The sequence below is a fragment of the Protomyctophum bolini genome (assembly GCF_963924005.1).
Source record: "Protomyctophum bolini genome assembly, chromosome: 18".
Classification (NCBI taxonomy): Eukaryota; Metazoa; Chordata; class Actinopteri; order Myctophiformes; family Myctophidae; genus Protomyctophum; species Protomyctophum bolini.
Window position 1 is genome coordinate 17608446 of NC_137879.1, and position 15251 is coordinate 17623696.

The window sequence follows — 15251 nt, forward strand, 5'->3', positions numbered from 1 at the left end:
CAGACAAAGGACATGCACTTCAGGTGCAGGTCATACATAAGATAAGCATATCTAGTTGTTACTCACATTGTTTAATGCAAGATCGCAATTCGCAAGATCATTACCGCCGTGTGTTAAAGCTGTTCATTGTCTGTAGCCTTGTCAGAATATCCCACCACTTTTGAATTCTCGCCCACTTGAAACATGAAAATCCAGGTAGGAGGTCTGTTCAAGCTTGAATTTTAGAATTTCACAATTTAGCACGTAAATAATCTGGATAGTCTGGATTCTCTGTAGGGTCTGAAAAACTGTGATTTTGTTGTTTTGTATACACACAAACACAGTAAAACGCACACACTCAGACACACAAGCACATACACTATAAACACTATAAACATACACTCATGAACTTGGTTATCTTCATGTCTAATGCAGCATGTGAACCACAACTACACAACTACCTCTTTTTGTTTGGAGGTTAAATAAATGCATGATGAAGCTTGATGCATGATAAAACTGCACATGGACTTGTTATGCTTGATCAAGCCATTTGGAATCCTCAGCATTCTCTTCCTCCATTTATTTATTATTGTAGACATTTTGTTTGCGGTTCTGCTGCTTCATTGAGTCAGAGCGGTTGACATGAACCTCATGCCCCAGTTGTACGTGTTCAGGAATGAAAGTCAAGATGTTGTGTCTTTGTGGTCAGCAGTACATTACCTGGATAAACATTGCTCATGCAGATACATTACCATTTAAAAGTAGCTCAATAATTCTTATTCTGAAATAATGGTGATGTGTGTGTGTGTGTGTGTGTGTGTGTGTGTGTGTGTGTGTGTGTGTGTGTGTGTGTGTGTGTGTGTGTGTGTGTGTGTGTGCGTGTGTGTGTGTGTGTGCGTGTGTGTGTGTATGATACTATGTGCGCATGGGTGTGTGTCTATGCATGTGTATATATTTGAGTATGCGACGTGCGTCTGTGTCTATCCACTCACGCATCCCTGTTCCTGTGATTCATATGACATTGTCAAGCCTTGTTTGACCTTGTGACTATAGGGACAGTGCATCTGGAGGATAACAGGAAGGGGGGGGGGGGGGGCAACTTGCCACACTGCAAACTCTAATGGGGAAATGAAATGGACCTTCAGGGTTTTGTGAGTCAGAGACTTTTCATGTGGAGGATCATCCATTGAAGCTGACAGCTCAGGAAGGAGTCAGAAGGATAAAAGCTGTACCGCGATAACATTATGCTTCTAATGGTAGGTGTGTAGGCGTTTGTTACTGTTTGTTTTGTCTAAGATCATTGGAACAAACGTGCACACGTTGTGACTCTATGTTCTGTCATGACTGAGCTTGTTCCAAATGTACACTGTGATAATTAATGTACGGTAACCAAATGAACCTCATGGGTGTATTTGGTTCCAGTAGTACAATCTTAGTTAAATGAATACTGAGATTTTTACTGAGTGGTGTACAGTGATGTCATGTTCACTGTTTGTGTGTTTTTTAATGTGGGTCTTTGAGTAGCTGAATGGGTGCAAATGTGTCGTGTGTTTGCCTGTGTGTGGCTGTGATCACTCTTATGTATGTGTGTAAGTGTATGTGTGTGTATTCCTTCTATTTCCTAGAGTTTCATGTCCAGGCAAGTCCCATCGCCCTCTCTGCCTCCCTCTCTCTCTTTCTCTCTGTCCTCCTCGTGTGTACAATCCTTCCACTTTTCTTCTCCCTCTCTTTCTTGTTAATCTCTCTTCCTGTGACCGGCTGGTATGTTATTGGGGGAGCTGGTGTTTAGACACACACTAAACAGGAGAGAGGGGGATGGATTTGGGGGCTCAGTGATACAAAGAGACCAAAAGTGTGACAGCAAAAGGCAGTGAGGGAAAGCGAGAAAGTTGAAAGATACCTATGCGACAGAGAGACACAAAAACATGTGACCAAGGGATGCTCAGAAGAGAAAACAAAAGGAGGAAAAGCAGAGATGGTGAGACAGCAACAGAGAAAAGAGAAGACGTAAAAGAGAGACCGAAAAAAGAAAGACATTCCCCGCGCGAGACTGAGACAGTGATTTAGTCACCTGAAAGAGGATCAGAGCTGCTCCCTTCCTGTTGCCCAGTGGGTCACAGTCTCTTCATTCCACGAAGACAGGGGGCTGTTGAGAGGACACACACACACACGCACGCACACGCACGCACTCACACTCAAACTCACACACACACACACCGCCAAAGAGAACAAATCTCTGCTGAGATCTGAGACGACATCCCAGCATCACCTCCCCTGGGATTGTCTGTGTAGGGGTCAACCTACTGTCTGAGATGCTCCAGCTGCCACTGAGACTACTTATGTACCCGTGTGTCTCTAACCCCTTTTTAAATCAACGGTCAACCCTGCCTCTCTTAGTTATAACAAGACCACCACCCTGAGTGGATTGTTTTTCCCCTGACAACCCCAGAGCCACCACTAAGAGAGATCAACACTGTAACCAACGGTACTCATTATCAATGGACTCCATACGCCACTGGAGTCAGTGATCAGAAGATAGGACCTTTTGTGTCAGAGACCATCACCGGGATTCCCTTTTCTATCATGGGAGATCAACGGCAGGGATTAGCTGCTTGTCTCTGACCTTTGACCCCTGACGAGAGGATTGCTCCTTGTGCAATCGCCAGACGCCAGAACCTTAGTGCGAGGCAATCTCCAAGGCGTGCAGATACTGCCGTGAACAGTCCGGGATCTGCCCTCGCTGTTCCGTATCAATCACCGTATAAGCCGGAGCTGGCCTGAATATTGTAAAATCCCCATATGGAACCTTGTACAGTGTGACCCATTGTGGTCACATCCCGATGTGACCTGGCTGCGAGGAACAGCTTGAGGTTAGGGCTCAGATATGATGCACAGGTCACAGGGGTAAGTGAGGACGCTATGGTGTTGGTCTCTGCTACCCGACCGTGATGACCCTAACCCCCTCCTGGAGCTCTCTGGATAAGTGAGTGTGGTTCAATAATGTTAATAATGGTAATAATCTAATTCGAGATTTTTTTAATTATTATTGACATGCTCAAAGTGCTTTACATGCAGACAAATACCAATGTCAAGATGGATGTTTGCCTCTTACGTATTATGGCACTCTTAACTTGGCATCTGCACAGCTACTGTGGCATGCTGTAAGCATGATGAGTCTTAAAGTTTGCATAGCAGCCAATGTATTTCCACACCACTCACACATAGGGGTAAAAATCAGACCCGTCTGAACTGAGTGGTACTGTACTGTACTGTACTGTACTGTACTGTACTGTACTGTACTGTACTGTACTGTACTGTACTGTACTGTACTGTACTGTACAAGCTCTCCTCCCTGGCCTCCCTTTGTGTGTGTGTGTGTGTGTGTGTGTGTGGTGGTGGCTGCAGTGACAACAGTGACACTTGGTGGTCAACAAACGCTATCTATGAGTATGTCCGTACTCAGACATACAGACGGTACTCGGACGGACACAGGGACAGACACACATTGCTGTCTATAGGAGTGGCTAGCACCACTCAAAAATAGACTTGAAGCGTGCTGTATAAAGAATGGAACGGCTGAAAAGCACTCAGGAATAATGTCCGTCTCTCACATCAAAAAAGTTGCCTGTATAGATCTCCTGTAATGCTCGACTCAACCGAGTTCTTCGGTTGAGTCCATTTTATTTATAAAGCACATATAAAACAGCCAACAGCCGACCAAAGCACTGTACAGCATGAGAAAAAACCCGAAATATAAACACATTGCACAAGATATAAACACATTACACAAAGCATCACATATTGCACAACACATCAAGGTAAAAACACACAGAAAGAAAAGGTAACTAATACAATAAAAAATTAAAAAGGCATCGGGTAAATAAAAACAGGAGCTTGGAACTCAGACTGGTGGTAACTTATTATGTTATTAGTATTTTCAATAGTTCATTGTATATTGTTTTGGATTAGTTCTCCATCTATGTGGTCCTAACGCCAGGGCTCCAATGAGTGCGTTGCGTTGTGTTTGGACAGCGTCAAAAAATGAACCGGGGAAAATGGGTCCCCAGACGCCGTCCAAACGCAACCGTCTGCAGTGGAGCACCCTCCATTGATTAAAAAGGGAACATTCCCTGCGTTGACGATGATGCAACGCTGACAGACACCCGATGGCTGCAGTGGAGCCCCGGTGTAAGGGGCTCCACTGCGGAGCTCCACTGTGGAGACCCGGTGTAAGGGGCTCCACTGTGGAGCTCCACAGTGGAGACCCGGTGTAAGCCTGGTGTAAGGGGCTCCACTGTGGAGCTCCACTGTGGAGACCCGGTGTAAGGGGCTCCACTGTGGAGCTCCACAGTGGAGCCCCGGTGTAAGCCTGGTGTAAGGGGCTCCACTGTCTAACCAATGGTGGTGAGTGATGGTTCAGTTGAGTGAGGAGCGCAGAGAACAAGATGACACCAGGGCAGGCAGTATCACATCACAAGTTCTGAAATGTATTCCACACATGATAGAGAATATATAGTATTGGACATATCATGGTGTGACTAGATGAGACAAGGAAAATAACAGAATGAGTAGGAATAGAACAACAATCTTGTATCATTGTGCACAGTCTGTGCAAGTCTGACCATGGTCATGGTACAAGGTTATCAGTATGTGCTTACGCAGACGAGAGTGATTCAACACGTACACATGCGCTGATCAACACGTTTTCTATTGGACCCTAATGCAGTTCAGAACTTCAGATTATCACTGAAATCTCTCTGCAACACTTTAGCAACGTTATATTTGTCCGAGACCAGAGAGTGGTACCAGCGGGTGAAAGGGAGAAGGCACATTAACTTTCAAGGAACCCTGGATACCGTTATCCCTAGACCCTTTCGGAATTCCGAAAGGTCATTAGTGAAGCACCAAAACCGGCATCCTAATTGCATTTTAGTTCTTGATTGGCAATTGGTTAGATAGATAGATAGAATACTTTATTGGCAGTTTAAGAAAATTACAGAAAATGACATCATTTAAAAAAAACGCCAAATGGACTTAGACACAAAAAAGCCTTTGCTTGTTTCCATTGTGGTCCACATCATTGGAAGGTATTTGGAGTTGTAGTTTTTGTGGGTGAAGCCACTGTAAGCTTGTCAGTAATAATGACATGTACATATGTAGCTTGTTACAGTAGCCTGGAGGACAGAGGTGCTCACTGATGTGGCATTGTCAATTGCTTCCAACTGTTTTAGTGTGGTTGTGTTTGGGTGGTTTAATAGTTCTGCTTGCTGTAAGACAGTTGTGCATGTCCCCACAAGACAAGCAGCTCAATATTGACATACAGACTCACGCACACACACACCCAATATGCACATTCCATTTGTGTATGCATGCACTTCCTCCCCACTATTCTACAATTACTGGGTGTTCTAAAAAAAGAATTGGTGTGTAGTGTAGTACTGCAGAAGATAGCATGCAAGGTAGAAAATAACACGGTAAACACACAGTCCTCCAGTGAACCATGGAGGCTGAGCAAGAAGTTTGTTTGCAAACCCACCGAAAAAGACACATTTATATGTTCGCTGGTATAGGCATGCATATTTTATCTACATATTTCATATTTTTATATTTTTTCTTCTTCATAAATTATACTACAAGCGCACTGATAAAAATAAAGAAATGTTGCCTAGTGCTCCTTTGACATTTTACTAACCAAACCTTTGGAAATCTAGCCTACAAAGGCTAGGTGTTGATGGATGTTTGATATTTTCTTTCGTCCTAAGAATTCACCTCAGAATTGTGTGAATGAATATGTGACCACAAAATAGTGGTGAGATGTACGTGTGTGATGGAAAAATAAAATAAACATTCTCCCCTGTCTGTCTGTCTTTCTTCATTCTTCCCACTCTCTTTATGTTCCTCCTACCCTCTTTTTTTCTCTGCCTCCTGTTGAATACCTCCCTGTGCTTACAATTTCTTTCCCTCTATGTATTTTTCTCTCTCTCCCTCTGTCTCTCACTTCTGTGTCTTTCATACTCTCTCTGCTTGTCTCTGCAGCATCAAACTCCCTCTATCACCAGCCCTCTCTCCCCTGTCTACCTATACTGTAGGTAGACAGTATAGGTTTGTATTTACATCTGGATTTGTATTTACATCTGGATCTTCCCGGCGACCGTGAGAACTCATATATGAATCACTCTGATCTACTTTGTTTCACTCAATCTCACTCTAAGTGACTATAAGGGATGTCTCGTTAAAAACATTGCCCCTCTGGGAGAAAAACTAAATCAGAGTCGCAGGGTTCACCCCAGCCCATCATCTCTGCCTTCTTGTGCAGCCTTAAAAGGCTTCCGCAGCTGGTGTGTTTCTCAGTGATGAGGCCCCAAAGTGTTTATTACCACACGTTCTCTTGAAGTCTTCTCCAAACAGCTCCCCCCGTACTTGGCTCTGCTTCACTGAAATAACTCTTTCACCTCTCCTCTTCCTCCTCTTCTCTTCCTCTGACCATGTTTCACACTGCCTGGTACATTCACAAGTAAGGAACACACACACACACACACACACACACACACACACACACACACACACACAGAAATTATAAAATTACCCCTCAGGACCCTCAGGAGGGTCAGCAGCATTTGATTTACATGTAATGTGTAAAACTAGTTATCCACACATGCACACATACACACACACACACACACACACACACACACACACACACACACACACACACACATAAATTATAAAATTACCCCTCAGGACCCTCAGGAGGGTCAGCAGCATTTGATTTACATGTAATGTGTAAAACTAGTTATCCACACATGCACACACACACACACACACACACACACACACACACACACACACACACTGTGTAAGTGGGTCAGACGGCCCATCTGGCAGAGCACATCAGTCTCTTCATTTCCTGTCTTGGTGACACCATGACGTACAGTAAGAGGGGACTGACACAGACGCTGTGTAAGGACACAACGTCTCATTCACTCTGGATTTCCTCTGTTCCAGCTTCTATCATTATCAGAAATCATTTGCATGTAGATACCACTTAAATATTAGTTTGATGTTAGAACTGTGGCAGCCATATAGCTCATTGGGAAGACAGATGTGTCCAATAATGTCCCTGAACAAAACACTGACCCGGTGCTGTACGAATAGCACCCACTGCTCCTAAACGTTAGGACTGGTAAATGCAGAGGACAATTTACAGGCATGAGCCCCAATGTACCGGGTGAATATCCCAAGAGCAAATACAAGGGGACACCGTTAATATCGTGTGCAAGAGTGGGATGAGTGTGCATTACAGGGAGGGAAAGCTGGAATGCATCAGTACGTCTTAATCCTGCGTGTAGACATGTTGCACAAGGAGCTTTATCTAGCGGCTGGGCCATGTTCTGTTGCTTTGTTGTTTTCTGGAGTCATTTAAAGGTCACTTCAGGAGGAGGGTTTGGACGGATCAACCCACTTCATGGTAGTCAACTGCAAATGGCACAGCTGCTGCGTACAGCGATAACTTACTTTTTATTAAATGTTTTTGTATCAACAAATATGAGGCTGTTAAATTCTACTAAAAATGCAATCTTCTAACAACAGTTTTGACAGGAAAGGAGATACATATAGTCATTGTTCACTAGGTCAAGGAAGACGTGGCTAAATAGGGTAGGTGCAAATTGCTGCTGTTGGGTGGAAACCTCACATATCCAAAACTATAATTATAATTAAAAATAATTGAATAATACAAATGTTTGCTACTTTTGTCTGACACTGTAGTTATGACAAAATAGGGAATTGAGGTACGGGGGGACGGGGGACGTAAAAAGTTAAAATATGGAGTTTTCTGCCTGATGGCAACGAAATGTCACTCCTGGCCTCATGTCCAAAGGCATTACACTGCGTCCTCTAAACACTTTGGTCTATATAAATAAAGTTTATAGTGTGTGTGTTCCTCTGTTTAACCTTTGACCTCATTCCCTAACCGGGAAAAGGCTTGGCACAAAATGTTCTTTATTAGCAGAACCCTGCTTTACAGTCATACACTCTCATCCTTGCATCCATCCACCCATCCATCCATCCATCCATCCACCATGCACTACATCATCCATCCAAGCAAACCGATCCATCTCACCAAACGCTCTCCATCTCTCTGGTCCTCAGGGGTACGGCCGACTGGTTCGGGGTGAGTAAGGACAGCGACAGCACCCAGCGATGGAGACGGCGGAGCCTGCAGCACTGCAGCCAGCTGTACGGTGGCCTGAAGGCCCAGGTGATGAGGGAGATGGAACTGTCCAGCCAGGACAACCTGTCGCTGGCCAGCACCGAGACCCCGCCTCCCCTCTACCTGCCCCCGCACCACCCCAGTCACCTCCTCCACCAGCACTATGGCATGCAGAGGGTACGGCCGCTGCACCTGGGGTGGAGGGCGGGACACGCTGTGTGTAGAGGGATGTACAATGTACCAGCAAGAGGCAGAGAGGTTGATCATGCATCCTTATTGCATGGGGGGAGCCATTCTTATCTTATCTTATTTTTGTTTTGGGGCTTTTTATGCCTTTATTGATAGGGAGCAGTAGTCAGACAGGAAAGCCGTCGGACTCGCGGCACGCCGTCCGGCTGGCTTGGCAGCCTAGGTGTCCAAACGGTTGAGCTAACCATCCGGGCCATCTTATTTCTTTTTTAATTAAAATATATTCTCTTCTTTCTGTCTTTCTTTCTTACTTTCTCAAGAATCAAGAATATATTTATTTTTTTCTTACTCTTTTGCTTCCTTTTGAATTTATTTCCTTTTGTCTGTCTTTCTTTCTTTCTTTCTTTCTCTATCGTTCTTTCTTTCTTGTTATCATACACAGTCAAGGTGCATGCTTTACCTATTTGCATTGCCATGGACTGCTTGGACCCGTGTGACGTGTGTCAGCCGATGTCATAACGCGTGTTCTGTGTAATCCCCTGCTGTTTCTCCTGCTGTGCTCGACTGTGTTTCCACCAACGTTGCAGTTAATTTAACTCCAGCAGGCGACTGATTGTTGTCCAGTTTCACTACAAACATTCACCTGCAGCACCACACCTACCCCTGCTGGCATAGAATCCAACACTAACACAGCCTTCACCTGTGTTGTCCTCCCAACCCCCACCCTGACCCCACAAACAAACACACCAGTGGCGTGCACAGACATTTAGAGGGGCAGGTGCTCAAGAAAGAAAAAGGGCACCTTGTGCAGTGTGTGGAACCGGCCGGTTGCCTTAATAGTGTGAGATTTATAGATTTTGGGGCCTAAATAATATGTTAGAAGCTTTGTATCAAGAATTGATCAATGGTCCACATACTGTACACAGTGTACACTGTACCAAAAAGGAAAAAAAAACTGTATTATTTTTTTTCTCTCCAAAAGGGCACATTTGTCCAGAGGGAAAAGGCAGGGGGTGCTCTAGCACCCCCTAGTGTCTATCTGTGCACGCCACTGAAACAAACACACACACACACACACACACACACGCACCTACTGCATGTCTCAATGCCAGTAATATTGATAATTCACTGCCTGCCCTCAGGTTTGAAAACAGCACACATGCCAGGAAAATAAGTTTTCTTAATAGCATTTCCGTGTGTCTGCGTTTCGTTGCGTGTAGATCGTGGACCCGCTGGCCCGGGGCCGGGCCTTCCGCATGGTGGAGGAGGTGGACGGCTTCAGCGTTCCTCAGACTCCCATCACGCCCGGCGCTGCCTCTCTCTGCTCCTTCTCCAGCTCCCGCTCTGCCCTCAACCGGCTGCCGAGACGACGCAAGCGCGAGTCCGTCGCCCTCATGAGCCTGAAGGCCGCAGCAGCCCTGATGAAGGTGTGTGTGTGTGTGTGTGTGTGTGTGTGTGTGTGTGAGTGTGACTGTGTGTGTGCGGGCGTGCGTGCTTGTGTGTGTGTATCTGTCCGGTAACAAGAAGACTCGCCACTTTTACCCGGGGCGACTCTTCTTCACATTCTGGCGAGTTTTCTTCACTTCATTGAGAGAGTGTAGGCAAGCGCACCACAGCTCAGTGGACATTAAATATAGGCTACCATGTTTGCTAAGTCATATAAAAACATTACTTACACCCAAATGAAAATATATACTTCACAGATTATAGATCACTTGGAATTATAACAATCTGTTGAGTATTGCCTGAATAATGCCACTAGTGAAATCCCAACTTTTATCGATGCGCCATTGCGCTGAGAACCTTGTGGAGCCTGGCGGTGTACCTATACTTGTGAGGACCTGCTTGGATTCACATGGTGAGTGCGCGCACCGAAAATTCAAAGATCTGCAATGAAACTAGACCTATAGATTTATTTTGGCGATGCGGAGAACTGATTTTGCCGTTGCCAGCGATATCTTTATTTTTCTTGTCTGAAGACTGACCTGTTCCATCACTGTGAACTCCCATGCAGAGCAGCTCCTACAGACCCAGACCAAATCTCTACTGAAAACACACCTTTTCTCTTTGGCATTTAATTGCACCTGATCGTATTATTGTACTTATGTAGCCTATACTATTTGCCTGTGTTTTTTTTTTTATTATGTTCTTTTTGTGTGCCGATGGTGATGCTCCACTTGTAGGCCTACAGCACTTTGGTCAGCTTCTATTGTTTTAAATGTGCTATGTAAATAAAGTTTGATTTAAGCCTATATTGGAGCAGGTGCTGGCAAATAACTAATTACTGTAATGCCATGCAGTGAAGTTGCGCAAATGTCAACTCAATTAGCAAGCGGAGCTGCTCTCATGCACTCTGCACTGTCTGCAGCACAATGACTGCAGATCTTTTCTTAAAGTTTACTTATTATGGCTTACTTTCAACCATAAACCATAATATGATTGACAAACCTTAGATTATAATTCTTCATCGACCAACAGCGCATGACTATGAGGTAATTTAACTATGTGGGATTTCTCCATCGGCATCGAATCGCTCGGAATGGGGTCGTCTTCACTTTCGGGGGGAGAGATTTCTTCCCCTTTTGGCGAGTCTTTTTCACTTTCCGAGTCTTCCGGTATTCATCTGTCCTATCAGAGGATTCTAACCTGAGACAAACAGAAGACAGAGATAGACAGCATCCATATTAAATGGACCAGCTACAGTATTACTGTACGCAAGTCACCCTCACTTACACTGCTGAATATCTTCAGTGACAAAAGTATTCGTTTTTACATGCATTTCTTGTCAACAAAAACATCAATCAATCAAGCAAGCAATCAATCAATCATGCATGCACATATGCATTATGCCTCTGCAGTAGACCTGACATGCGTGCGTGCGCCGTGCGTGCATGCGTGTGTAAAGGTTATGTAAACTCTGATCTGGATTTGTCATATTGAGAATTAATCTCTTGCCCTGGTGACCAGACCACTGTGTGTAAATGGTAAATGGTAAATGGTGCATTTATATAGCGCCTTTATCCAAGGCGCTTTACATAGATTGTGCATTACATTCACCCATTCATACACCGATGGCAGCGGAAACCATGCAAGGCACCAACTAGCACATCGGGAGCAATTAGGGGTTCAGTGTCTTGCTCAAGGACACTTCGACAGTAACTCTGTGTGTGTGTCTCACACACATACACACACACACACACACACACACACACACACACACACACACACACACACACACACACACACACACTGATTCGCATACACATGTACACGTAATCATCACTGTCACTTGTCACTATCTTTCATCGATCAATAAGGTACATTTTAATTTACCGCCAGTGTGTGTGTGTGTGTGTGTGTGTGTGTGTGTGTGTGTGTGTGTGTGTGTTTCAGGGCCGGACCTTGCGTGAAAGCACTGGCGGGCGCTGTCGCAGGCGGAGTTTCATGCCTCCTAGTTTCTTTGAGGACGACACAGGTGACTTCCCTGATGAGCTGGACACTTCCTTCTTCGCCAGGGTAAAGTTGGCTTTACTTTAGCACAGCAAACTTCATCACGTAGCATGTCTTTTAATTGGCTATTTTGCTTTAGTTTTGATTATTTTAGATACACATTGTAATCTAAGATAATCTAAACTAAAATAAACTCATAAACAACTACTCCCACCTCCCCACCCCCCAATTGAATTGTTGCCAATTCCCCCCATGTTTATATTACAGTCACTTCCCAGTCACCGCTAAGTCTATCTATCTATTAAAAAGCTTGACAACTGCAGGCATGAGAGACCTTTTTCACTGAAAGTGCCTGTGAGGCCACTGACAATACCAATGTCACTCATATTTCAGAGCAGTGCAGTCCACAATTGATGTAACTGTGCTCTCTGGTGTAGGAGGGTCTACACGATGAGTGTTCCATCTACACTGATGAGGTATTTGAGACGCCGTCGGAAGCAGCCATTCACGAGGCGGAAGACTGCGACCTCACAGGAAGTGCCCTGGATAGGACTGAGCTGGAGAGGAGTCACCTCATGTTGTGGGTCACACACACAAACACACACACACACACACACACACACACAATCTAACAAATTTGCACCACAGCCAACGTGGGTGGCTGTGAGACAATAAGCCAAACAAGTTAGATCTGCTTGTAGATCTGCTATTTTTCAATAGCTAAAGTATAACCACTGGCGCCTTTCCGTGCTACCTTAAAGCACATGTGAGTTGTTGAAAACGGCTATATAAATGCAGTCCATTTGCACTTACTCAGGGTGAATTACAGAGAATGGAGTAGCATTGCCAGTAGCAGAATAAGCATTGATGCTTGCCATTTTCAGACCCATGAGTTAACAGAAAGGTCAAGTCAAGGTGTTTGACAGTTCAGTATAAAGAAGGCAGGGAAAAGCACTTATCTAATGAGTGTATCCCAAACTCAGAACAGCAGTCAAGCATGATGAAACCTAAAACCTACATGCTCCAGGTGAAGCTCGAATTCACAAACTCGGCATGAAATTCGTGATTTTGTCTCACTACTAGCTACTGTATATTATTCTTCTATATTAACTGTGCCAGGCCCGTATAACTATGAGTTGTATGTATGGAAGAGAGATTCAAGGGATTGAATCAAAAGTAAATCCTAATAACATTTTAAAACATTTTTGATAATGTTACATCTTACACATGAATGAAGGTGTTTAATCCCCCTGACTCTTCTACCCTCTCCCCCTATGCACTCCTTTTCTCCCTACCTCCCTCCCTCCTCCCCTCTTCCCATCCATCTTCCCAGGCCATTGGAGCGAGGCTGGCGCAAGTCCAAAGAAGGACCTTTAGTCCAGCCGAAGGTACGTCTGCGTCAGGAGGTGGTTAGCATCAACGGTAGCCAGCCACGTGGCCAGCGCATCGGCGTGCCGGTCAAGAAGCTGTTCGCCCGGGAGAAGAGACCGTATGGCCTGGGCATCGTCGGCCGGCTCACCAATCGCACATACCGCACACGCATTGACAGCTTTGTCCGACGGCAGATGGAGGACATGGACGACCATAGGTGCAGTATGCTATGGCAGCTGAAAAGGGGCCCAAAGCGTTATCTTGTGCTGGCCAGGATGATGATTAAAGACGGTTGCCTGATTGGATATGATGACATATTTAATCACGTCAAGGAGTTTGACTTTATTTTTCAAGTGATGATTTCAGCGTTTTTAGCACTTTTTAACACAGCTCTTATTGGATTCAGACGTTGTTAATGTTCCCAAGAAATGGATTTTTAAATTGTAGGTTAATTGTGTTCCCGATATAGGCACCTAAGAATCCACCTAGTCCCAAACCACTTGTTTTACTACACAGTACACACACCACTTCTATGAGAGCTGTCTATATATGAAATATATTTGACAGATCTGTCAAACTTGCCTTTATTTAAGGTTTGCTAGAGTGAACTGTCTTCATCCATTTCTCTTCACAGAGAAGATTGTGTGCACATCTCAATGCCAGGTGCTATATGTCAGGCATCAAGGCAAACATCAAGGAAGAGAAAGAACATCCGCACACTAGTTTCTAGATTTCCGAGACTTACTTTATTTAGAGGCAACAAATAGCAACGTTTCGACCTACATATTCATCCTATTCTCTGACTTCAGAAGAAGGGAAGGAGCTACATTATTGAAAAGTTTTGGCTCCTGGTGGCTTTAAACATCACAGGTCACCGTTTGCTAAGTACTGCTGCATATTGCACTACTGGAGCCTTTTGAGGCTTGACCCATTAAGACCCGAGGCCAATTCTACAGATGCCTTCTCAATCTGTACTTTTCACGCTTTCAAGATTTTAAATGCAGCTTAAAATGTTACGGTACTTGTGTGTTCTGTCCTAGGCCATTCTTTTCCTACTGGATCACATTTGTCCACTTGCTGATTACCATCCTGGCTGTCACTATCTATGGCATTGCTCCCATAGGGTTCTCACAGCACGAAACTGTGGACTCAGTAAGTACTGTACAATTCACTTGGGTTAGATTAGATTAGCTGTGTGTTTAATACCCTGGTAGTTCACCACATGAGGTTCATGAACTGTTCATCCCTGTTCTGGGCATGTCACAATAATTGGCCAACATTTGCCTAAAATTGGTAAACATTTGGCAGAAATAGCAGATCCATAAGGTCACAATTAATGTTGTGAGCTTGTAGACCGATATGATGATATGATATGATATGATATGATATGATATGATATGATATGGTACTTTATTGTCAGTTCACACTGAAATTTGTCTTGCGACCCAGCAAGCACAAAGCACAAAGAACAAAACAATATTACATACATGAAGACAAGAGCAATGTCCACCATGCAATACTACAATACCATACTGATACAAAATTGTCTGTGAATATATTTAGACTATTATTTTTTATAATGATCTTATTATCTTTTGCAGGTCTTAAGGAACAAGGGGGTTTATGAAAATGTCAAGTTTGTGCAACAAGAAAACTTCTGGGTCGGGCCAGATTCAGTGAGTTCCTGCTGCTGTCATGATTCATCATCAAAATTCAATTATCCGTTAAAATATAAATATATAAATAGTCTACTTCAAACAGTGATGTGGAGATCTGAGTGTGCATGCAGGGTTTCAGACACTTTCAGAAAAAAGGAATAAGATGTACATCCGTACAGTTTTTAGACACTACTACACCACCAGATAGTTTCACTAAGTATTGATGTGAGTCGTGTATCATTGTCTGGAATAGAAATCTGCATACGCTCAGTCCTCCACGATTCACGATTAGTCTCCATGTGCAAGGACGCGCAAAGAAGGGACTATATCAAATCTATAATAATAATAATGATTATTGATAATGATGACGAGTAATAATAATCAGTCCCGTG

The 15251-nt window shown here is 44.1% G+C and overlaps 1 protein-coding gene across 3 annotated transcripts in view; it reads left to right on the forward strand.

Annotated features, from left to right (window-relative positions):
- Positions 1-15251, forward strand: part of rhbdf1b (rhomboid 5 homolog 1b) — a 48733-nt gene that overhangs the window by 25839 nt on the left and 7643 nt on the right. Inside the window, exons 1-8 of one of the 3 annotated variants that reach the window (XM_080789591.1) lie at positions 1214-1235; positions 8131-8368; positions 9601-9807; positions 11774-11896; positions 12268-12410; positions 13164-13418; positions 14242-14353; positions 14803-14877. In XM_080789591.1, coding sequence (XP_080645717.1) covers positions 8243-8368; positions 9601-9807; positions 11774-11896; positions 12268-12410; positions 13164-13418; positions 14242-14353; positions 14803-14877 — 1041 coding nt within the window. In that variant the 5' untranslated portion in view covers positions 1214-1235; positions 8131-8242. Of the gene's footprint in view, positions 1-1213; positions 1236-2903; positions 2963-8130; positions 8369-9600; positions 9808-11773; positions 11897-12267; positions 12411-13163; positions 13419-14241; positions 14354-14802; positions 14878-15251 lie in introns of those variants that run through there. The other 2 variants (XM_080789590.1, XM_080789589.1) reach the window with 2 other exon arrangements.